This window comes from Pelodiscus sinensis, chromosome 1, assembly GCF_052426305.1.
Source record: "Pelodiscus sinensis isolate ZL-2025 chromosome 1, ASM5242630v1, whole genome shotgun sequence".
Taxonomy (NCBI): domain Eukaryota; kingdom Metazoa; phylum Chordata; order Testudines; family Trionychidae; genus Pelodiscus; species Pelodiscus sinensis.
In genome coordinates, this window is record NC_143052.1 from 288,858,756 (window position 1) to 288,882,698 (window position 23,943).

The 23,943-nt window shown below is 42.3% G+C and overlaps 1 protein-coding gene across 1 annotated transcript in view; it reads left to right on the forward strand.

Annotated features, from left to right (window-relative positions):
* Positions 1–23,533, forward strand: part of WBP4 (WW domain binding protein 4) — a 29,147-nt gene extending 5,614 nt beyond the window's left edge. The window contains exons 2-10 of the mRNA XM_075918949.2: positions 439–511; positions 4,968–5,030; positions 5,124–5,247; positions 6,243–6,422; positions 9,222–9,277; positions 14,390–14,456; positions 18,863–19,029; positions 20,081–20,292; positions 22,660–23,533. Coding sequence (XP_075775064.1) covers positions 439–511; positions 4,968–5,030; positions 5,124–5,247; positions 6,243–6,422; positions 9,222–9,277; positions 14,390–14,456; positions 18,863–19,029; positions 20,081–20,292; positions 22,660–22,867 — 1,150 coding nt within the window. The 3' untranslated portion in view covers positions 22,868–23,533. The remainder of the gene's footprint in view (positions 1–438; positions 512–4,967; positions 5,031–5,123; positions 5,248–6,242; positions 6,423–9,221; positions 9,278–14,389; positions 14,457–18,862; positions 19,030–20,080; positions 20,293–22,659) is intronic.
* Positions 23,534–23,943: the final 410 nt, after the last annotated feature.

A 23,943-nucleotide genomic window follows, 5' to 3' on the forward strand; every position in this document is an offset into this window, starting at 1 on the left:
AATTGTGCCTTCCCCAGTGTTATATATGCAATAAGTCAACTTACTGCAGCTGTTAATATTTAGAAGGCTATATGTGATGACAGAAGCACCAAAAATGTAATTTCAGTTGTACATGGAGGCATTGGTTTTGTAGAAATTATGCAAAGCCAGAGGAAACAGTTTGGGCATAATCCAAAGGCTGAGAACTTCTATCTGTTCTATTATATGAAACATTGCAGTCAAACTCATTAGTAAACTTTGTTTGGACTTAGAATAACTACTCTAATGTGTCTACAAAACCTTGCTCAGAAGTTGGCTGCGCAACCAAGCACCATGACAAGTCTGCATTTGCTTTCTGATGCTCTGTTCCAGAACTTTTTGCTTTGGTGATTTTGTTTCTGATTATGCATAAATGTATGTATTTTTTTCTAATTTATTTATTTGGTTGTTCACATTTAGGGCTGATTACTGGAAATCGCAGCCAAAGAAATTCTGTGGTTACTGCAAGTGCTGGATAGCAGACAACAAACCTGTATGTTGGTCTAGTTAGTATAATATTACTGCTTCTGAAATACTGAAAATATGCTTATAAAATATTTTTTCAGTATTGTTTACTGACATATACGCTAACGTTTACCTAGTATTGTTTGTTTTAAATATTCCTTTGTAAGCCATATTAGCTATTAAACTGGGAGATGGGGCAGAATTTGCAAATTAAGACTTGGATCCTGCAGTAAGCATTTTCTGTACTTCCATGGACCTCAATACAAGATTGGAGCTCTACATCTTGATCCTGTATTCTTTATTCATGTGTAAAAGGGCTGAAAAATCCAGTTCCATTTTCTAAAGCTCCATAATTTGAATTGTGCTCTACCTTGAAATAAGGTTGGCAATGTCCTGGGAAAAACTAATCTGGACAGAGCACTTGTAAATATTGATTTAAGCCCAGTTTAATTTGGGGAAAATAAAATTATTATTAGAACATACTAATGAAAATTAAGTATTGAGCAATATGATAATAGTGTTGCAGTCTATGTAATATGTATATATTACTGGGAAGTGAAATATGAATTATGACATAATTTTCTTGAGAAAATACTAAATCAAAATGTATAGAAACATTCTAATGTTCAGTATTACATTACATATATTAGTATTATGCCTACTTCAATTTTACTATTTATTTGAGCGACGAGGAGTCCTGTGGCACCTTATAGACTAACTGAAGTGTAGGAGCATAAGCTTTCGTGGGCAAAGACCCACTTCGTCAGATGCATGCTATTTATTTGAGCAACTCTAAATTAATCTCCAAATCTGTTTCCTTATTAAATTTGATCATTTGAATTTATAACTAAAACACACTGTAATGTGGTGTGAATTAATGAACCAATTTTTAAAACAGAAAATGCCTTAAACTGGGACTAAATAGTTTTTCCCAGTGCAGTAAAAACGATGATTTCTCTCTATGTATAAAAAAACCCCTTTTCCTGCAGGACAACAGAGTGACATCATGTGTCACTTTCTGTACCACAGCCCCTCCCTTCACCCTCAGCCCCTCCCGTGGTCTTCCCCCATGCACCATGGAGCCGCGAGTCATGTGGCCTACCCCGGGCACAGTGCAGAAGAGAGGCTGCAGGTAGCCAGGGGCGAGGGGCTGTCTGTCCCACAGTGCCTCAAGCTGCTTCAGAGCAGGCAGGGGCTGGGAGCAGGCAGCTGCAAAGCAGAGCAGCCTAACTCTACGTAAGGCAGCTGCTTCGCAACCTCCCTCTGCCTGCTCAGTCCTGGGTGCCTCGGGTCACAGCCAGGAGCTGATTGAGAAGAACAGAGGGAGGCAAGGCCTCCGTTTATCTCTCAGCGAGCCAAGGTGGTGCTGCAGTATCGGGCCCCAGCAGAGACATGCTGCATCTTGGAGCCCACAGAGGTGCCTGTATTTCCCTCCTCCACACCGTCAGTTGTGGGTTGCTGGTGGGGAAATGGAGGTGGGTTGGCCCTCCGCCTCCTCCTGCAAACGGGACTCCCAGTCAAATCCCACAATGCACAGGGTGTGCCAGGTTCCCTCAGTACTGCCTGCATGGAAATGCCCCTGCCAGGTGTGGGGGGGAACTCCCCCCACAATCCCTTCCTGGCTCTGCACCACAGAGACTGCGAGTTAACCCCTCCCCTCCCGCACCCAGGCCTTGTCTCACACCCCCCCCCCCGCCATCTTCACACTGCACGAGTTGGGGAGTTAGCCCCCTCCCCTCACCACGCCACCCCCCTCGGGCCTTTGCCCCCCCAATGGACTCCACGTGGCTCAAGTCGGGGGGCTAATTCCCCCACCCCCCAAAGTGTCACAAAGGGGCAACCAGCAGTGTTTGGAGCAGCTGCCAACCCACCAGTGCTATTTCCTTGTTGGTTAGGTAGCCCGTTCATGGATGAGGGCAGGGTGTGCGTAAGAGGGAGGAAGAGGGATAGGGTGTATGCGGGATGGCTGGTGTGGTAAAGGAGGATGGGGATAAGGAGGATATAGGAATAGAGGCAGGAGAGTAAGAATGGAGATGTGGAGATGTAGAGGGGGAGGGGTTAGGGAAGGATGGGGGTGTAGGATTGGAGGAAGGAGGTGAGGATAGGGATAGGCAGTGTGAGGAGGGGGAGGGGTTAAGGAGGATGGTAGGGATTTAATAGTGTAGTCAATTAACAGAATAACCAATAAGCAAAAGCTTCTAGTTTAATGCTATAGACTACACACATTCTTCCCCCTACCTCCTTGCCAGTAAATTTTTTAGCAGGCTGGCCAGCAGGCCAGGTCAGGGACCTACCCCTGCTGCAACTCTGTATTTAAAGTGTATTAGGAGCCAAGCAGGGAGGCAGCCCGGCTCAGTTTGGGCTTGTGCCGGATTGGGGAGCTTAGTGCGCATACAACCTGGACAGACTGCTGCCCCCCACGCTGCTGCCTCTGATACAGAGGCAACCACAGGGCAACAGGGAGTCAGTCCGCAAGGGGAGCTGGTTTTTCAACTGGCTCTCCTCACTGACCAGCTTCCACCTGGCACCCCATGCTGCTGCCCCGATACAGAGGCAGCAGTGCAGAGCCTGGGGGTTTCTTCCTCTCTTCAGTCTCCTGCAGGAAGCCGGTGCTGGCACTATGATCTTGAGAGAGGCTGTCGAAGCTGGGGCTCCAGGAAGGTGGTGGCCTGAGTGCGGGTCAGGTGGAGGCAGCAGTTCCCTGCTGGGTCCCTGAGCGTTGGCGCCCTGGAGCGCAGCGAGGAACTGCTGCCGCCAGCCCCACTGCCCTCTGGCTCAGCCCCATCCCTCCTCTGGTGGTTGGAGGTGGGCTGAAAGACCAGGGCTGTGATCGAGGAGAAGGGTAGGAGACCCAGGGGTGAGAAGCTGGGGCTGGTGCAGCCCCGGCCCTCCTTGGCAGCCGGGGGGAGAGCTGGGCTTGCCTGTCCCCAGAGACAGAGGTTGGCAAATGTAGCAAGCAGGGGTCACCGCCCCCAGTCACCTATTTAAAAAGTAAAATCCCGGGTAAATACTATGCCCATCTTTACCTTGATGCTTTGCCTTTGTGCAGATCTTCTAAAGTCTACAGGATCAGCTGTGGACCTTAGAATGTCACCATACTGCGCAGGTCTATAGTTATTTAGCTTCCTTCTTGCTGGCCTTCTACAGTTGGTGCCCTAATCCAGCAGTGAGCAACCTACAGCCCGAAGGCCACAAGCAGCCCATCAGGGTTCTATGTGTGGCCTAAGAGACATTTGGTTTACCAGACTCTGTTGGTTTTCATCTGCATAGTTTATTTTCTTGCTAGTATTACTAAAGTGACACACATGTAAACCAAAGATCCATGAAATAAGATGCATGCTGATTGCACACAACATTGACTGAGACAGCCACGTGCTCCTTCGGCATCCAATCAAAGTGCTGCTTTGGTTCAGTCAGCACACCCCACAAATTCTAGGTTCACAAGTGCAGTTAGCAAAACTACACTACCCTGGGACACCATCTTGGTTACAACAATCCTGCAGCCCATTGAGACAAAAGAGGGCCTCTCATGCGGCCCACTCACTAGTTTAGAGTGCCCATTGCTGGTCTAAGCACTTAAAACCAAACTATCACTTTGAGCATATATTTGCCAAGTTGGTATGCCAAGAAGCCCGAGTACTTTTGAACTTTGATGACAAGTGCACTGATACCTGGATTCAGAAGGGATTCTCACAACCCCAAGAGTACCTAAACGCTCCATGGCTTTTCCATCACATATATCCCAGTGCACATGCAGGGCTCCTAAGATCTTCAGGTTTCTGTTGCCCCTACTCTATATTTGATAGCCTTTTTGATTTAGAGGCTCTCCAATTGTCTTCCTAAATTATCCACAGCCTACTCCTAATCTGCCTGATCTCCTACTTTACATACCTTGGTTTTTGCTCCTACTCTGAGATTTGCTTAGCTGCAGAGTTCTTACAGTCCTCAGGAGCTCAGCAGATCTTAATATGATCTTCATAAAGCCCACAAGTTCCTACTGTTTTACTCAATGTCTATGGTAAGTCCTATAGAATTGGAAGGTAAAGGGGAGCAGAAATTGAAACATGAATTCTTAGATTGTAACACCATGGACCATGCAAAATTCTCAAATTACAGAGAGGCCCCTGCTCTTTAATTTAATAATATTTTAAATTAAAATCTCATACAAACCACCTGATGTCATCGAGACCCAATCAGTATAAAATTTCATAATGACATTTTTCAGAATATAATTGCATTTCCGTGCGTTCTACTGCTATGATTAAAAGTTTTAAGATTAAAAGTTAATTTCTATTAGCTAAATTTATAATGATTGGATTTTTCCATAACAATTTTTACCTATGTTCTTGTTAGCTTCACTTATTCTTAACTCCAGTTTAAGTAAGGTTTTATGTCTATGTATATATTTGTAGTTTATCAAAGAAAATTACTTCCATGCATATTGTTTTTTATTGTATTTTAATTTACATTTGTCCTCTTTTAAGAGCATTGAATTTCATGAAAGGGGAAAGAACCATAAGGAAAATGTGTCCAAGAAAATTAGCGAGGTAAACAAACTTTTTCCTTTTTCTTCTAAACATTTATCTTTTTATCTCTTTTGTTTATGGGCTTGGCTATTTCTCCCCCTTTTTAAATTGTAGATTAAAAAGAAAAGTATGGAAAAGGCAAAGGAAGAAGAAAAAATGTCAAAGGAATTTGCAGCAATGGAGGAGGCTGCACTGAAAGCATATCAAGAGGATCTGAAAAGGCTTGGACTTAATTCAGGTAGTTCTTGTTGCTGCCAGAAAAGGCTTAAAGATAGCAATGGAGAAAATAGGGACAGGACTTTCTTTTTGTATTATTTTTACAGAAACTCTGGGATTGTTTTTACCTTGGCAAAAATGGGACACATTAGAAATCCTTACCATTCATGAGGGAACTCACCGTGACTCCAGAACTCACTGTGGTTCTGGGCAGCCACAGGGAACTCACTGCAAGGGCTGGAAGATGTTGAGAGTTCCCCGCGGTTCCTGGCCCCCATAGCTTGCCCTTCCAGGCAGGGTCAGGAGACCCGTGAATACATCAAACCACAAATAGCAATTCTGCGTATAGTAAGGGTCTGCTGTATAGTTTGCCACAGTGTTAGCAGTAGTGGAAGCTGTTAAGTTGTGCAAGCAGATATTTTTACGGTTATGTTTAATAATCCTTAAAACAACGCACGTGGGTGTTAAGGTTAAATATCATAGTCGAAAAAGTATCTAAGCACTATCTGCAGTACAGTTTCTATTACTACAGTAACTGGTGGAGCTCCACCAGTCATTAACTACGGGTCCCAATTTTCCCAATGGAAGTAAGTGCATAGCTATTAGTTGAGCTTTCACCCATCACATAACTAAGTCCCTTTTTCTTTGAATCTTCTGTTCAGCTGTAAAATGGGAGGTGCTTTTGTTCTGTTACCATGACAGTAAAATATCATTTTTTTTAAATAGTCCTGTTAGTTTGAACCCTCTGCGAAGAGTGTCTCCTTCTTAACACTTCTGGTTTCTAGCTTCTGTTGACTCAATGCTCAATAGTTTGGGGTAATCATTAAATTTAGATTATTCAGATTTGTTGTTTTTCCCAGTGATCCTCCGTCTGATTTTTAATAGTGTGATCTTACACTAGAAAAGCTTTTAATATTTAGTACATACATACTACTTTGGACTAAGTTGATATTTCCTGTTGCCTATTTGAGAAATGCCCAATTAGTAAATTGTGATTATAACTCTATTTCCTTTAAGATTCTACAGGTCCCAGTTCAACGCTTAGTAAACAGGAGGAAAAGGAAGAAAAGAAAGAAAAAAAGGAAAAGAAAAAAAAGCGAAAAGATACCTTAGAAGCACCATCATACAAAGTAAAGAAATGGGTGCAAGGACTTTCCCCTGAGGGTTACACATATTACTACAATAATGTAACAGGAGGTAAGTAATGGCAAGGAACAAACATTGATCTAATTATTCTCTGTAAACAAAACAGGGTGTCATACACTTTGCTAGCCTTCCCCTATCTATGTTGATAGGTTGGTTATTAGCATGTGGACAATTCTATAGACCCCAGATTAGGAATGCTAAATTTCAATTAATCAGCTAATTGAGCAGTTAATGCAATTTCCATTGACTACTCGATTAGTTGATAAGCCCGCAGCTCGTACTATACAGGCAGTCCCCGGGTTACGTACAAGATAGGGACTGTAGGTTTGTTCTTAAGTTGAATCTGTATGTAAGTCGGAACTGGCGTCCAGATTCAGCCGCTGCTGAAACTGACCAGCGGCTGACTACAGGAAGCCCAAGGCAGAGTTGCTCTGCCCCGGGCTTCCTGGAATCAGCCACTGATCAGTTTCAACAGGCTGAATCTGGACGCCAGTTCCGACTTACATACAGATTCAACTTAAGAACCCCAGGCATCCCCAAGTCAGCTGCTGCTGAAACTGATCAGTGGCTGATTCCAGGAAGCCCGGGGCAGAGCAATTCTGCCTCGGGCTTCCTGTAGTCAGCGCTGGTCAGTTTCAGCAGCATCTGAATCAGGACGCCTGGGTCAGAGCAGCTGGGGTGCTGCCGGGTTGGTCCAGTAGCGCCCAGAGCGGCGCTGCGGGACCAGCCAGCAGCGCCCCAGCTGCTCTACCACAGGCGTCCAGAGAAAAGCCTGGTCTGCTCGGGGGGGGGGCGCACTAGCTGCGCGCCCCCCCCCCCCCAGCAGACCAGGGAGACGCGGGCGGCGGACCGAGATGCACTGCAGTCCTGCCGCCCGGGTCCTCCGCGGCTTTGCTCCCCATCTCCCTGGTCTGCTGGTCTCCAGCAGACCAGCAAGACGCGGAGCAAAGCCGCAGAGCACGCGGACAGCTCCCCCCCCCCCAGCAGACCAGGGAGACGTGGAGCAACTTTTCTCGCCCCGGAGGACGCGGGCGGCAGGACCACGGCGCATCTGGGCGTCCTGCCGCTCCCGTCCTCCGGGGCGAGAAAATCCCCGTTTGTAACTGCGGATCCGACGTAACTCGGGGACTGCCTGTATTTAAAAGGCAGAGGTGCAGCAGGGAACCCGGAGTGAGCTGGGACCCAAGCAGTCCCTGCTCATGTCAGGTCCCATCTGCTGCTCCTCTGCATTTGAAATTTAGCAAGAGCTCCACAGGGCTCTTACTACGTTTAAAAGGTAGAGGTGCAGTGGGGAACCTGGGGCAAGTGGGGACTCAAGCAGTCCCCACTCACCCTGAGTCCTGACTGCTGCACCTCGAGGCAGAGGTACAGCAGTCAGGACCTGGCATAAACAGGTATTACTTGAGTCCCCACTCGCCTCGGGTTCCCCACTGCACCTGTGCTTCCCCTGCACCTGCTCTCTCCCTGCCTCCCCAACCTTCCCGCTCAGAGATAGTGCTGGGGGGAACCAGTTTTTAAGGATTGAAACCTGCTCCTGCTTCCCTCCCTTGCTGCCTCTGATAGAGACTTATCGGGTAGTCAACTAGTCGCTTACAATCCTACACAGGTATTACCGTAATTTAGCAAATATACCCCGCACCCAAATATACCCCGGACCTGATTATACCCCGTGGATTTTTCTATTTGAGTAAAAAAAATCTTGTATACCCTGCGCACAAATATAACCCACGGGGTATACAAGACTTTTCTGTGCCGGGGGTATTATTTGCTGGGGGTGCGCAGGAACCGGGGAGTGAGCACTCCCCCTCCTGGAGGCTGGCAGCTGCGCAGCCACAGGAAGAGGCGACGGAGAGCTCACCACCTGGTGAGTAAAAAAAATTCTGTATACCCCGCACCTGAGTATACCCTGCGGGGGGGGAGGGGTGAGGGGGGGCGGTTTGCGAGGTTTGTAAAAACGAATATAACCCGTGGGTTATATTCGCTAAATTACGGAACTATAAATTCATGGCTTTTCTAATTATGTGAGAGTACCCACATGGATCCTGTTGAGTTGTCCTGTTATTTATTAATAAAATATTGTGGACATTCCTAGAATTTCTTGACATCTTACAAAGATTATATTTAAATGCACAGAAGGGTAATATCTTCTCCTCCCCCACCCAAAAAAGAGGAGTAAGAGTCCACTTTATCAGGACTCAGGTATAAAATGGCTATTTATTTGAGCACCAATAGTATCTCAAGATAAATGAAATCATGAGATTAGACTGTGATTACAGAGTTTCTTGTTTACATGTACAGGATTAAACCAATCACCTTATTTGGGGTCAGGAACATAGTGCGTTGATAGCACCTTAATTATGTGTTTGCTGTGAAGCACTGAAGGGGGTCCTATATTATGATTAGATGAGTATGTTACATACAGTTTCTTGTGGGCACTGACATTTGTTTAATTCTCAGTCCTTCCTAACTACCAAACCATACAAATGGTGTGCTTCTCAGTCTGTCCTGACTGATTGTCCCATAAGAAAATATTCTAAATGAATAATTATATATCAGCCATAATGCAGTAGAAATTTGCACATGATAGCAGGCCATATTGTCTTGCCCTTAAGTCCACATTTAGTCTCAGTTACTTCAGTGGGACTATTCTTGGATTACTGCTGAGTGGAGTAAGGGGATCACAATCTGACCCAGTATGATTTCTTTTTAGAAGAGTAATACATATATTCCTCATGCATAGTGTGTGTACATATCTGCAAGATGTTCTAATCAACTGTTTTGTGATAAAGGTTGATAGGAAATATTGAAATGGTTTTATAAACAATAAATAAAATATGTTTTTGTTTTAAGAATCTCAGTGGGAGAAGCCCGAAGGATTTCAAGGCAACTTTCGAAACTCACAAATGGTAATCAAATGTTTACTAGTACTACTACTTTGTTCTTATGGCTTTCTTCACAAAAATTTTTGCTGCCTAACTGACTTATCTCTCATGCATATATTCTTTACAATATTGAATTCATACAACCTGCATTTTGTGGAACTTAGCAAAATATATGGTAGCATGACTAGATTTATCTGTGAAACCTCTACAGATAAGGTTAAAATTCAACTTTCACTATAAACTCCCATTTTCAGTTACAGATAACTTGTTTAAAAATTATTCTTTGGGGTCAAACTTTGGATGCTTGGTTTCAGCAAAAAAAAGCTGAACGTTTTTGGAAAAAATCAGACAAATACTGTTCTGTTTTTTGCAAATTAGTCAACACAGGAAAAAATGTTCATATATTAAAATAATTCATAAGATTCTTTTGCTTGTAAATGGCTAATGTTTGAAACATTTTACACGTGGCTAGTACAGGTTGGACCTCCCTGGTCTGGCACCCTCAGGACCGGAGTTTTCCTGGACCAGGGGAGATCAGTGATCCCCTGCTGGCTGCCCTGCTCCCGGGCTCCTCTCCTGGGGCTCCCTGCCTGGCCACTGGCCCCACTAAAGCTAGACCAGCAGGCTCCCCACCCTGCTGCGCACCCACTGCCCCAGGGTCTCCCGGAGTTCCCAGCAAGGACCGCTTGGTCGCTGCTAGCCCTCTGCCGCAGAGTATTACCCAGGGTTCCCAGCTGGGGCCAGCCAGTCGCCACCAGCCCTGCTGCCACCATGGGTTCCACAGCCAAGGCTGCCCAGCCACCCCGCCTCACTGCTAGGACCACCTGTCTCCACCAGCCCCACACTGGGGGTTCCCTGGTGGAGGCTGCCTGATCATCCCAGTCCTGCTGCCACGGGGTTTCTCAGGGTTCTTGGCCAGGGCCATCTAGCTGCAGGCAGCCCTGCTGCAGCCGGCAGTTCCCCAGCTGGTGCCAGGACTCCCCAGTCACTTGGCCCTGTTCACACCAGGGGGTTCTGGGCTGGAGCTTCCCAGCCACCACCTAGCCCTGTTAATGCTGGGTGTTCTGGACAAAGCTGGGGCTCCCTAGATGCTGCCTGGCCCAGCCAGGGCTCCCCAGCCCGTGTTGCTCAGGGGCTCTTTGTTCCACCAACATCCCTGGCCCTGCAGGACCACGGATGTTGTCAGACCAGAGAGTCCCAGATTTGGGAGGTTCAACCTGTAGGAAAAACTACTTGTGCTGTTTTCGTGGAACTCCATAGTGCTAAATATATGTGTTTAATGCAACAATATAATTGCACAGTTGTGTTTTTAATTCAACTCACTGCTTTCAGAGTTAAGGTTACAGCATAGCTAATGTAGTGTTCCAGTATGTGGAATTGTGCAAAGTGCTGCTGTGTTGTGATTTTCTTGTTTAAACTATAATGAGGACATAAACTAGTGATATATAATGTGTATTAAGATTGCAAACATAAGCGAAAGAAATAAGAAATATTAAAAGCAGCGATGTCTTCCCCGTGTATATATTTCCGATTAGTAGGTAGGTTAAGAGAATCTCCTTGCTTTAAGACCAACAGAAAGTTAACTTCCTGAAGAAGGAGAAAAAAGAGCTCTATATAGCTCAGAAGCTTGTCTCTTTCACCAACAGAAGTTAGTTCAATAAAAGATATTGCCTCACCTGCTTGGTCTCTCTTTCCATCAGCATTTACATAGTCTTTCCACTGTAACTGCTAAACTTGAGAAAGTTAACTTTCTGCTTAGACTTCACACAAACTTATAGGGTGGACTAATAAACCTGTGCTGCATACTGAAGATTAGCTACCACAGTGTTGAGAGCTATATGAATGCTGTTGGTGGATGAGGTAAAATCTTTTATTGGATCAACTTCTGTTGATGAGAGAGAGGTAAGCTTTCGAGCTACACCAGGTGTGGGGAATCTCCAGTCCCAGGGGCCACATGTGGTTCATCAGGGTTAGCCACTAGCAGGCTGCCAGACGTTTTGTTGACCTCAGCATCCACAGGCATGGACACTCGCAGCTCTCAGTGGCCATGGTTTCCTGTTTCTGGCCAATGGGAGCTGTGGGAAGCAGTGGCCTGGACTGTGCTGCTTCCACTGTCCGGGAATGGCAAACTGGGAGCTGCAAGCAGCCGTGCCCACAGACACGCAGTGATGAAAGTAACTTAAATTTCTTATAGACTAACTGAAATGTTGGAGCATAAGCTTTCGTGGGCAAAGACCCACTTCGTCAGATGCATGCATGCATCTGAAAAAGTGGGTCTTTGCCCACGAAAGCTTATGCTCCAACACTTCAGTTAGTCTGTAAGGTGCCACAGGACTCCTCGCCGCTTTTGCAGATTCAGACTAACATGGCTACCCTTCTGATACTTAAATTACTTACAGGCGCTGTCCTATCACAACCTGCCCCCCCATTGGAGGAGGGCTCAGAGCAGGGGCTGGGCGGTGCGGGAGGGATACCTGTCAGAAATTAAAGTAGGGGGGGGCTCAGAGCAGAGGGTTATAGTGTGGGGGGGAGATGCAGGAGTCAGGACATGGGCTGGGGATATGAGGGAATGCAAGAGTCAGGGCTGGGGTGAGGAGGGGCTAAGAGCAGAGGGTTGGGGTGTGTGAGAGGGTGTAGGAGTCAGAGTTGGGTGTATGAAGGGCTCAGGGCAGAGGGTTGAGGAGCAGGGGGCTGGATTACCTTAGATGGCTGGTGTACATGCCCTGATGCTCCTGTTTGCTGCCTCTGCCATGACCAGTGTGGTGGCACTGCTACAGACAGATAGCACTGGGCCATAGGGGCCTCCTGCAGGATTGGGGCTGCTGCTAGCCCCTCTCACTGCAGATGGGGCCAGGGCCTGGCTGCTGTGGCCAGTTGGGGACCAGGTCAGGTTCGCAAATTCCACCTCCCGCCGTGGCAGGAGTGGGGCCACTGCCAGCCCCTCCTGCACTAGGATCAGCTGGGATTAGGCAACTGACACTGACAAACCACGTGCAGTCCATGTGCTGGAGAGTCCCCATCTCTGAATTACACAGAGTTCTTCTTCCTGCTTCCTTCTTCAGGTTAACCTCCTGTCTAGAGAAGTTTTGTCTCGTCCAGACTGCAATGTTTTCCACCAAGGCTGGTTATGATCCTGTTTTCTTGAATGCAAACATGCTGCCGTTAAGGTCCGATGAGCAGGATGAAAGGGTGTCATCTTTGCTTTCTACATATACCTCCAAAGTTCATTGCCTGTACTCAGATAACCACATGTGGCTTGGTTTTCCTCTGTGCTGCTTCCCTATTACCTTCATTTCTCTTTGATACCATTTGATTTTGTATGTAAGTGGGCACCACTGTGTTAGTTTGCAATATTTAATTTACATCCCAACAGAGAGATCTTACCTCGGAGCTGGAGAAAAACCTGTGTGTCACCTCTTGCTGATGAAAAATGCCTTGCTACAGTTTTCAAAAACATTTACTCTGCATGTATATTACAGAAGTATTTTGTTTGTGTGAGATCTGTATGTATACCCCCTTACATAGAGCTCCATACATACATGGAGAATCACGTGCTGCTCCACAGAGGCCAGGTGGTCTGTGAGCATCTTCATGACTTCCGGGAGGAGGAGGGGATAATGGCGGGCAGCAGAAGAGAAGTGGGTTGTGGCCACGAAAGCTCATCATGATACTGTCTACATTTTTGTTAGTCTCTAAGATGCTTCAAGACTATTCGTTGTTTTTTATGTTTTTCCGGTTACAGACTAACATGACCATCCCTCTGAAACTTCCTTACATAGTATCCGTCCATACATTTCACAATGATATTAGGGACCAGTATGACTCTGGCTTTCATTCACGCCATCACATGATAGTCTTTGGTGAACCAGAATATACATACTGGAATCAAGATATTCTTGTAACTCCCTTGACAGTTGGCATTAAGGGGTTATTGAGTCTCAACATGCTTCAAGTTAAGCATCTTTCTAAGTGACCTATTGGATCAGGCCCAGAATGCTCTGCACAGTTTTAATAAATCTGTGCTCTAATAGAAAGGCCAAGTTATGCCACAGGCTGTTTTTTGTTTTCTTCTTTCTAGTTATGCAAAGCAGTTTTCTTTTGTTTCCTCTTATTTACACTAATGAACTGTAAAACCACAAGAATAAAACCTTGAGGAAATGTGCTCACCGGGGGGCTATTTTTCTTCTCTTAATTAACTGATTTCATTTCACCAGCATAAATACACAAAGATTTCTATATAGTGTGTGAAAAATATTGCCGAAGTTATCGTAATTTTTTATTTTCTTGACTTTTTTTAAAAAGTGCAGTTTAACATTGCAATGCATGAAGTCAAGACTGGTTTGTGATTAATTATAATCCCACATTAATGTAAAATTAACATTATGGGCTAAATTCTCTGCTGCACCAAAGCCCTGCTCAGTGTGCAGCTTAAAGGAAATTTCTAAGACTCACATCCCGTATGCACTTCTTAAACAGTCATGACTTTGTTATTAATGTAGTGTGAAAATTATTATATTTTATGCATAAGCAAATGGCTTAGTCCTCAATGAGGACTATGTCATGTCAAATTTCAGCCTTTAGCCATTACTGCTAACTCCTGTGTTGGCTTAGTTTTGTTTTCTGTTCAGAATAGGGTTTGTTCAAGTTGTTTTTCTCTGACCCTCACAAAACTCTAAATCTGCTAGATGGATTTTTCTGATATTTTCTGAGAACTTTTCTGTTAACTTTAGGTCAAAAGCCAACAATAGAAAATGTCAACTCAAGTAGTAAATGTTTTGGAAAGCCACAAGCATGTGAAAATAATAATGTGTTAAGTTGTATTTTCAACTCTTTGGCAACATTAACTACAGTGATTGCTACTCAGCATTCATTTTTTAAAAGCTATTTGTATCTATGTGTAAAATACCTGTAGAATGTCTGTGTGCATGCATGCACATGTATTAATTTAAGTTACAGAGTTTGTATCTAACTCTCAGTGGACTTAATGGGGAATTTTTTCCAACAACTTTTAAAAACTTCATAATTGCCATGATGGAAAGTACTGGAGAGGTTAATATTTTTTATAGTTTGTGAGCAATTATTTGGATAGTCATTAATATTCATTCCACTGGTTCACTTTGTATGTGTTTTCATTAGATGGGAGCATGGGTGGAAGGAGTCAGTGAAGATGGTCAGATTTACTATTACAATACAGAAACAGGAGGTAAGCAACATTGTTTTCACAATTAAGCTCTGTCTTGAAAGAGATGAAAAACAATAGTCTAGTAGCACCTTCAAGACTAACAAAACATGTAGATGGTATCCTGAGCTTTCATGGGCACAACCATCTGAAGAAGTGGATTGTGACCAGGAAAGCTCATGATACCCTCTACATGTTTTGATAGCCTTTAAGGTGCTACTAGACTATTTATTGTTTTTTAAGTTTTTCCTGTTACAGACTAACTCGGCTACCCCTCTGAAGCTTTTGAAAGAGATGGTTTGGTTTGGGGCTTTTTTCGTTTTTAGTAAAACTTTTTTTAAACAATTTCAAGTTTTGAAACTCTAGTAAGGGCTAATGTGTGTTACTTAACTCAGTGTGTCCCTCAGCTGAGAATCAGCTGATGCTGTATGCTTGTTAAACCACTCCTTGTTTTGTTGCCCTCTGGCAAACTGTTGCACACAGATGAATGGTTCCATCACCATCCTCGATGGCATGCAAACATAATAATGTCGTATATGTCTGCATATTCAGTTTGTAACTGTGAAGTGGGACAGCAGTTCATATATGTAATTTTATTTAAAAACTTTTTTTTTTTTTTTTTTTTTTGGAAACCAAAGAGGGACAGGATCTGGTTACTTTGCTTTTAGCACAGGTTGGACTTCCCTGGGAAATCTGAAGCAAAATGCTAGTGTAGTTAAACCCCTAAAATGAGAGCTTTCTTAGACCACAGTCAAAGGGACAGAGGCATTTAAATTAGGACTGCCAGGCAATTAAAAAATTATTTATGATTGTTTACAATTTTAATTGCCCTGTTAAATAGGGATGTCAACAAGTAGTCGACTAGATGATTAACCGATAAGCCTAGGTTTATTGGTTAATCAGGCCAACTACTTGCATTTCTCCCCCTGCCTTGCTACCTCTGTGTCAGAGGCAACAAGGGGAGGGAGCAGGAGCTGGTGGTGGGGGGAGCCAGCTTTAAAAGCTGGTTTCTCCCAGCAGGGGCGGATGAGAGTTTTGCGGGACTCAGGGCAGCACAATTTTGCGGGGCCCCCCTTTGGAGACAAAATAGAAAAAGGCGTCAAATGCGCAAATTGAAGGCTATTTTTCATATTGAATGTGAATTGAGTAAAATTGATAGAAACTTAATTTAGATATTTTTTATTTTAATTATATTGTAATTCATTCTTAAACACAATTCTGCATTAAGAATTAAACATTTTAATTTGTATTTGTCTACTATAGCTGTCTAGCTCTTTTGGCAGCACATTCTTCAATTATGTCAGTAAAGTCCATTTCTTTACACAGGTCGTTTTCAATCGATATAATCGAAAGACCTGCAAAACACTCCTGGCTCACAGTAGATTCTCTTTGGCTGCCCATGGCTGGTATTTGCCAGGCAGCGTTGGGTGTTCTTCAGCCAGGCAGCATTGGGACTTGCGGGGGCCAGGTGGAGTGTGGGTGTTGAGACTTGAGGGGGGGACAGGCGGCGTGTGGGTGTTGGGGGGAGGCAGCATGTGGCTGTTGGGACTTGGGGGGCTAGGCAGCATTAGGTGTTGGGATTTGGGGGGGGACAGGCAGTGTGTGGGTGCTGGGATTTGGGGGGGCAGGCAGCGTGTGGGTAGTCAGGTTGGGGGGCAGGCAGGGTGTGGCTACGTGGAGGATGGCGCACAGATGGGCCATAAGGAGGACCAGCGGGCAGGGGTGTCTGACTCATCAGATAGGCCAAAATGACCATTTCAGCCTCTCGAACAACTCCTGGCTGGGCAACTCCCCCTGCTCCGAGGGACGTGTGTGTGGGGGGGGTGCTGTCTGTGGAGCTGGATCGCACTGCATCCACGAGTGGGGAGAGGTGGGGACTGGCGAGAGGAGACGGGGTCTCCCTGGCGGGCAGCTCGCTCTGCCCTCAGGCGCGGCGGGAAAGGGGTCTGGGCTCTCCCTGGGGGAGAAACCGCACCATCCCCAGCCTCTCTCTGGGTGGGGCAGGAGGGTGGAGCAGCGGGATACCTGGGCGCCATGGCCAGGCATCGCCCTTCGCCTCCATGGTAACGAGCCGCTGCCATGTGCATGCCACTGGCTAACGGAGCCGCTCATGGACTCGCAGCAAAGGGCAGCGGCGGAAGCGGCTCCAGCAGGTAAGGGCAGCAGCGGCAGATATACGGCAGGGCGAGCGGGGCTGGCGCGGGGCCTATTGAAGCGCGGGGTCTGGGGCAGCCGCCCCACTCGCCCTGCCCTATATCCACCGCTGTCTCCCAGCACTGGCTCCACAGTGTCGCCTGCTTCAGCACCTCCTCCCCCGACCCCAGTGCTTCCCACCTTGTCCATAGGCATGTGATTAATCCATTTAAAAAAGTGTGAATTTTGGTTTCAGTTAGCAACAGCCATTAACTACGATTAATTGACAGTCCTAATTTGAATCTTTAACAGAGAACTTTTTTCCTTGTTTATCAGAGTTTTGAGTTAAATATGTAGAAACAAAGAAGTTTAAGCAATCTAACTTAAAAACCCTTCTTCACCTACAAAAAAAATGGATCTGCACCCTTGTTTTGATTCATTGTGATGTATGAGAAAGACTTGAAAGGATTATTTTATTTTATTTGTTTTTTCCCCACCATCTTTGAAATTCAGCATTTGCCTAGATTTGAAAAGATTTTAGTATGTAGAACTAATGAAATAATGCTACAAATCCATAAGAATAAAAGTTAAATTGAGAAGGAAAGTGATTTTATTCACTTTCTTGTAAAAACTCTTTGCTTTTTGTTTAACACCTATATAACTGTGATAATTAATATTTTTAAAAAATAAATTATTTCTTAAAGAACCTGCCCTTCACTTACGTCTTCAGAGCATAGAATAGACAACATCTGAAGCTATTGACATGTTCTCCAGAAAAACAAGGGAAAGTCAGACTTGACATTCTTGATATTTCTACTAAATCAGAAAAATAATTCTTCTGAGGCCTTTATATATCAAAAGTATGCAGAAAGGTGGATTTTGGTTTGGGACTTGCGTAGATTTGTTTGCAGGTCACTTTTTAGTGCTTTCTCTTCATTCCAGTGTGTATTTTACCATCCATGTTTTGTTGCTTTTGACAGTTCTACATGAATAAGTAACCTGGAATAACAACTTCTTTGTAACTGTTTTTCTTAGTATTATTTTATACATTTTGTATTTTGAGTTGTTATTTATTGTGATCACCATAAGAATATTTGTGGTTTTAAATTGCAGTGCAGTTTAACTCTGTTGGAGTTCATGCCCTTTTAGTTAACTCTATTAAGAGTTTTGAAGGCCACCAGATGTCAGTACAACACACCTATAAGAAAGCTTTTGCTCTTTGAAGATGATAAATCTTAGAAGTGCATTTGTTAAATGTCTTCAATAAGAATGTCTATGTAAAATAATATCAACATATTTTTATTAATTTGAGTATTCCTTTAAAATAATTGAGAGTCAGTTTATTTTCTAGTGTTACAAAACTGATTTGGCTGGTCAAATAGAATCTGTCTATGCAAATTTAAATGAATGCTAGAAATGTCTTGGTTTTTAATGTAGCAGTAGAGCATTTTATTAAAAGAAGTGCATTTAAGGCAATTAAGAGATGACACTGCGTCTTTTCAATATGTGGATCCATACATCGCACCATTTCACTCAACAAGTTTATTGGAACATCATTGTTTAATTCAAAATAAGGTCATGTCCCTCAGTTTTATGAGGCAGTTCTGATAAATCAGGTTTGGGTGATAAATCAGGTTTGGGTATGTAAAAACTGCTTTTGAATTAAAGAGCCTTAGTTCTACTATAGTCTACTGAATCAGCTAGCACTGAGGAAACTGACAGACTTTCAGTTTATAAATAGGATTCCGATTTTTAAATCAGTGGGGAGGACTGGGGCACCATATCTGAGTATTTTACAGTAATCAAGGCAAGAGATAGCAAATGCATGGTCAAAGGTATTTTTGTAGTTGGGAGCAGTGTGGGTTATCGCTATGTTTGTTATGTTCATAGTGAAATACCAAAGAATCATAACCCAATATTAGAGTTGTTATAGTTAAATGATCTAATCTGAAAAGAGAATTAATGTTATGGAAAGCAAATAATATGATAGGTTGACCAGGTTTTAATTGAAGTATTTTTTACTTTAAGGAAAAGATCAAATGCGGCACAGTATAGGACATGATACAAGTCTTTTCATAAGTAGAGTGGAATTGTCATGACACTTGTGTTTAAAAATAAAATATTGAAAAAGTAATCTTGAAGTCTAGAAAGAAAACATGAGAAAAAGAGAAGTGGAAGGGCTTATGCTAAATTCTCCATTACATTTTTCACATGGAGCACATGGTTGTCAAAGGGGAGTTGGTGCAAGATCAGAATTAAAACATGAATAATATGACTTGTCCAAATACATTGAACAGTATCAACATGGGAAAAGCCTGATGGTTTTGTTTCACCTTCGTATGAGAGCAATAAAGATGACAATCATCCTGAAGAACACACCACAGCAGATTCAGAGGGATCTGAATCAGATACTGAGGCAGGTGGTAATAAAAGTGAAGTAAAAAAGCCAAAAGCCAACTTAAAGGTAAGTTTTTATATCAAATTTATTTTATGCACAATATTAAGTTCTGGAATAACATGATTTCATCTTTCTGAGTGGTTATATTGATTTTTGTTAGTTTAAACCTTACTGATGGTTAAACCTTGATTAGAATTTCCACTTTATAGTACTTGAATAGCAAAATAAATAACTGTTAACCTTTTGGCACATCAGCAGCACTGTTACATCATGGAAGATAGATTTTTCAGTGTGGATGGCTTGGATGTAGCTAGAGGTGTACATGGTTCTCAAGGAAAGGCATTGGTGTTCCCATTAGATGATCCTTGATTGATATGGACTTCAGTATGTGGCTATAATTTTTGGCCCATATTCTTCAAAGGTATCTGCCTTCAAGGGGCACCCCAAGATGGCCATTGCCTGAAAATTTGATGTGTATAGACTTTCTCATTAATTGTCTGGGAAGAACAATGGTCTGATAAAAGTAATGTCAAAATGAAATATTATGTCTTTACATTAATGTTCATAATAAATACGGGGTAGATAAAATTTTCCCAATGCCTTTCATTCTGAGGTCCAGAAACAAGGAACTTGAACGTCTAAAGGTACTGTTTCCATTTAAAATATGAAAATACCTAGATACAAATACTTTGCGATATTATTCCAATTTTCTTCCCCACTATGTGTAAAACTAATCAAAGTTCCACCAAAAGTTATCCATTAGAATGTGGGCAAAGAACATTTAATTAAAAATGAATTAAAAGTAAAAATACATATGCTAGCGGTTTACTTTGTAAATGTGTATATGGTATTCCACACATTTTCAACTATGTGAGATAGATTCTTTGACTAGCTTGTTTTACTGATGGTTCTTCAATTATATGTATATGGAATGATTGTCTTTTTCTGAATGGAGTAAGAAGCTTGAGGAGAAAAATATAAAAATTCTACTAAAATATTGTTTATGAATTGCTTTTCGTCTTCCTTGATTGAAAAATATAAATAGGTGTGAAATAGAGCAATAATTATGTTGCTTCATTTAGGCATTTTGTTGACAATGAGGTTTTTTCCTTCTCAGGTGAAAAGAGACAGTGATGAAGAAACAGAGGAAGAGAAGCCTCCCAAAGTTAAAAAGACAAGCCCGTATGGAGAGTGGCAGGAAGTTAAACAAGAAACTGATGTTGCTCAGGAGGAGGCCCCATCGGTTCCACAAGCTACCTCCCACAATGTATCGAAAAAGACAAACCCCTATGGAACCTGGGAGGCAGTTACAAAAAAGGAAGACCCATAGTAAGTGGCCATTTACTATAAGTATTTATAAGATGTCTATCAGATTGTCCTGTCTATTGGGCCAAAATTTGCATTCCTCATTGTTGCCTGATCTAAGATTACTTATGAATTTCCAGTTACATCCTTTAGGGTTGACAGGCCCTTTGTCCTAGGATCAGGCTCTTCAGGGCCAGGCTGGAGTGGCTTCCCATGCCTGCAACACACCTGGGCTCACTGCAGACTGGCTCTCCACCTTACCCCATTTAATTGGTTAACTGGTTAAACATCACATTTAGCTGGTTAACCAATTAAATGGGACTTTACATCCCTACTACATGCTGCCCTTCCCCTCCCCCCCCTTTGACAGGATGTAATGTAGAATGAACCCTATCACATTGGCACAAATGTAAATGTCTATTTTCCCCCACTTGGGGGAGAAAAGTAGGTAGTATCATAAAGATGATACTTTTGATATATTTCTGGGATGTGCACCATATATATATTTGCTGCCATCAATGTTTGGTACCTGTGTAGGTCTTCTGCTTATAACTATTAGATTTGTATCCTAGAAAAATGAAAATAATCTCAATAATACCTGATCTGTAACCCATCCTTTTAATCCAATACCTACACCAAGGATTGTAAAAGACTCATTACCTCCTTCATTAATTTGGGAATAGCTTGTTTTGCTTTATCCATATCATTAGTAATTTCTGTGAAGTAGATTTCTTTGTGAGCTAGCATTGAGTCTATCTATAATCCTGGGGGTGGGGGGCGATTTCTTGGTTCCACATCCAAGTAGGGTACTTTGGAGTAAAACAGAAATTTGGATTTGTGACATGAGATTCCAATATTGATACCTATATTTTTACTTCTTTTGATTGGTTAGCATATAAAATAGGCCATAGGTTACCATACATAACCAGAGTTTTCCACTTAGTCGGCCTCACTAGGCATGATGATGATGACAGTTGTAACTTATTCCTCTCTCTGTAGTCCACAAAGAACAGTGTCTGTCTCAAACACATTACACCTATAGATGTACTTAACCTCTATTTTTAGCTCCTCAAAACTCAGGGTTTTCCATTGGGCTGTTAGTCTATATAAAGTTTATTGGTTTAGATATTATAGGCCTCAAGACTTATACTAACTTGCCAAAGCTAACGTCTTACTTGAGACAAGTCTGTAGGTTACTTGCATTACCGCTGAATCTAATCCAAAGCAGAATATAATGAAGCAGGAACAGAGTAGCAGGAAATATAACAAAAGCAAACTAGCCCTCTGGGGTACGTCACTTAGACAGTATTAACACTCAAGTCCATGGGAGTTTAACCTGAGTAAAGATTTCAGGATTTTATGCATGGTGAGAATTTAAAAAGTAGTTTTCATTTTTTTAATGCTGAAGTTCATAATAATCACAAGGTAAACATAAAATTGCTGGTGACTTAATGGATGGTTTGTTTTTGATGGATATAGCCTTTATATGCCATGGGCCAGATTTTTAAGTGTAGTTTTGTAGGCTCCATTCTGGGTGTGAATGCAAATGGAAATGCATGCAATTTTTTTCACCTTTAAAAATTGGGCTGTATATATATTTCTCCAAAAATTTGATAGCATTTGATCAGAGAAGCAGATGATGCTCCTTTAATTCTCTTTCTCTATGTAAATTGTAGTCTGAATCCTGCCCATGTATTTCTGTATATCTAGTAAAATCAGTTATTCAGCTTGCTTACACATTCATTAGTTGAAACAGGACCATGTGGTCTTGTGTTGGGACAAGAGAGAGTCTTCCCATGTTGCTTCTCTACAGGCAACTAGAAATGGAGCTAGCACTTTTCAGATAGCTGTTATTGTTGTTCATGAGTTTCACATATGTTCCTTTTAGAAATTACAATAATACATTTTACTACAGTAAAAATAGTCACTTATTAGTACAAATATATCTTTCGTTGTTAGTAGTAAAAAGATTTACTAGTTGCTACAAATTGCTTGTATCATCCTCAAAAAATCGCACTTAAAACAAGGCAATTGGGGGTCAAGATTCTTGGCTTCCATTTCTGATTCTACCAGTTACTCGCTGGTTAACCCATGGCAAGTCTCTAAACTGCTTTGTGGTTTGTTTCCCTCTCTGCAAAATGGGCCTAGCACTTTAAGGGTAAATTAATCAGGATGGTTGGATCTTTAAATAAATGTAAAGTTGCACCATCATTGGACTGTCCTATTGTTTGGTGTTTACACAACACCTAATACAGTGGGATCTGGTTCATGACTGGGAATCATAAGAACTAAAGTAATAGTTTCAGACATTAGCTATGCTATTGTCTGGGTCTGTGATCTTGTTGAAAGTCACTTCACTACTCTATTTTTTTTTTAAATCCCTTCTCCTAGTGAAAAAGTGGACCTGGAGCTTCCCAATATAGAGAGTGACTTTATACCTCTGCCAGTGCTGCAGGCTCCAGAGGATGCAAAAATGATATTTAAAGAAAAAACAGTCACTTCCCTTGGAGACCTGACGGAAGAGGTGCCAATCTTCAAAAAGAGAAGATTTGAAAATGGAAAATCTAGAAACTTACGACAAAGACCAACTGATCAATAACAATTTAACAGAGCATTTCAGATGCTGTTTAAAAGAGAGAGGATCAAAAGTTACTATTTTAAACAAGACTTTTTTAAAGAAAATGTTGGCTAGAAGTTAAGACTTTATAGTTCTTTAAAAATGTATGGAATGTGAATTGTAATACTTTTTTAATTTTTATGTTGATGTGATTATATTTTGGTTTCTGAATGGAGAGTTGTACAATTTATGCAGTGTTGTAAATACATTTATTTTTTATTTTAACCCTGTTACCTGAATTCAATTTGCTCAATATGTACTACTTAAAATACAATATAATATAAAAGTGTTTGACTCCTCAACTAGGTATATGGGAATACATCAAGGCATAATTTGGAAAAATATGGTACTGAAAGTGTGTGTGAACATGAGGCAGTAATCCACTGGTAACTATGTACTAGAAAGTAGAATTAAGACATAATATGATATAAGCAGAATGGACTTCTAGCAAATGTGCTTTGATTTAATGGTCACAAAATTGAAGATGATGCAAGTGCAACCACTCCAAGCACAGTGGGAGATGTGTGTTCTAACTCAAGTTAATGGAACACAATACTGCATGTATATGAAAAATATATTGCAAGTACACAGAGATTCACACCTTGTTCTGATGAATTTGTTTTTCCTGATAAACAGAAGTGGTACTTATGATGGTAACACCTCTTTCTGTGGTATCTTCCCTGTTGTATTTTTACTATATATTTGTATTTCCATGATTTTTCCTGCAGTTACACTTTGTTTTCTTCTCTCCGTATGGAGAGAAGAAACGTCCATTATATAAACAAATCAACATTTTGTTAAGGTTAGCGTACTAAAATTCAGACTAACACGGCTACCCCTCTGATACTTCTCTCCATATGTTATCTGAGGAAGTGGGTTGTGTCCACAAAAGCTCATGATGCCATTTACACGTCTTGTTAGTTTTTAAGGTGCTGCTCGGCTCTTCGTTGTTTAAGTTTTTCTAGTTACAGACTACCTTGGCTACCCTGCTGAAGCATAATTTCTTTGTCTATTTCCTTATAAGTCAAGAATGGTCACACTAGTTTCATGAACAAGGG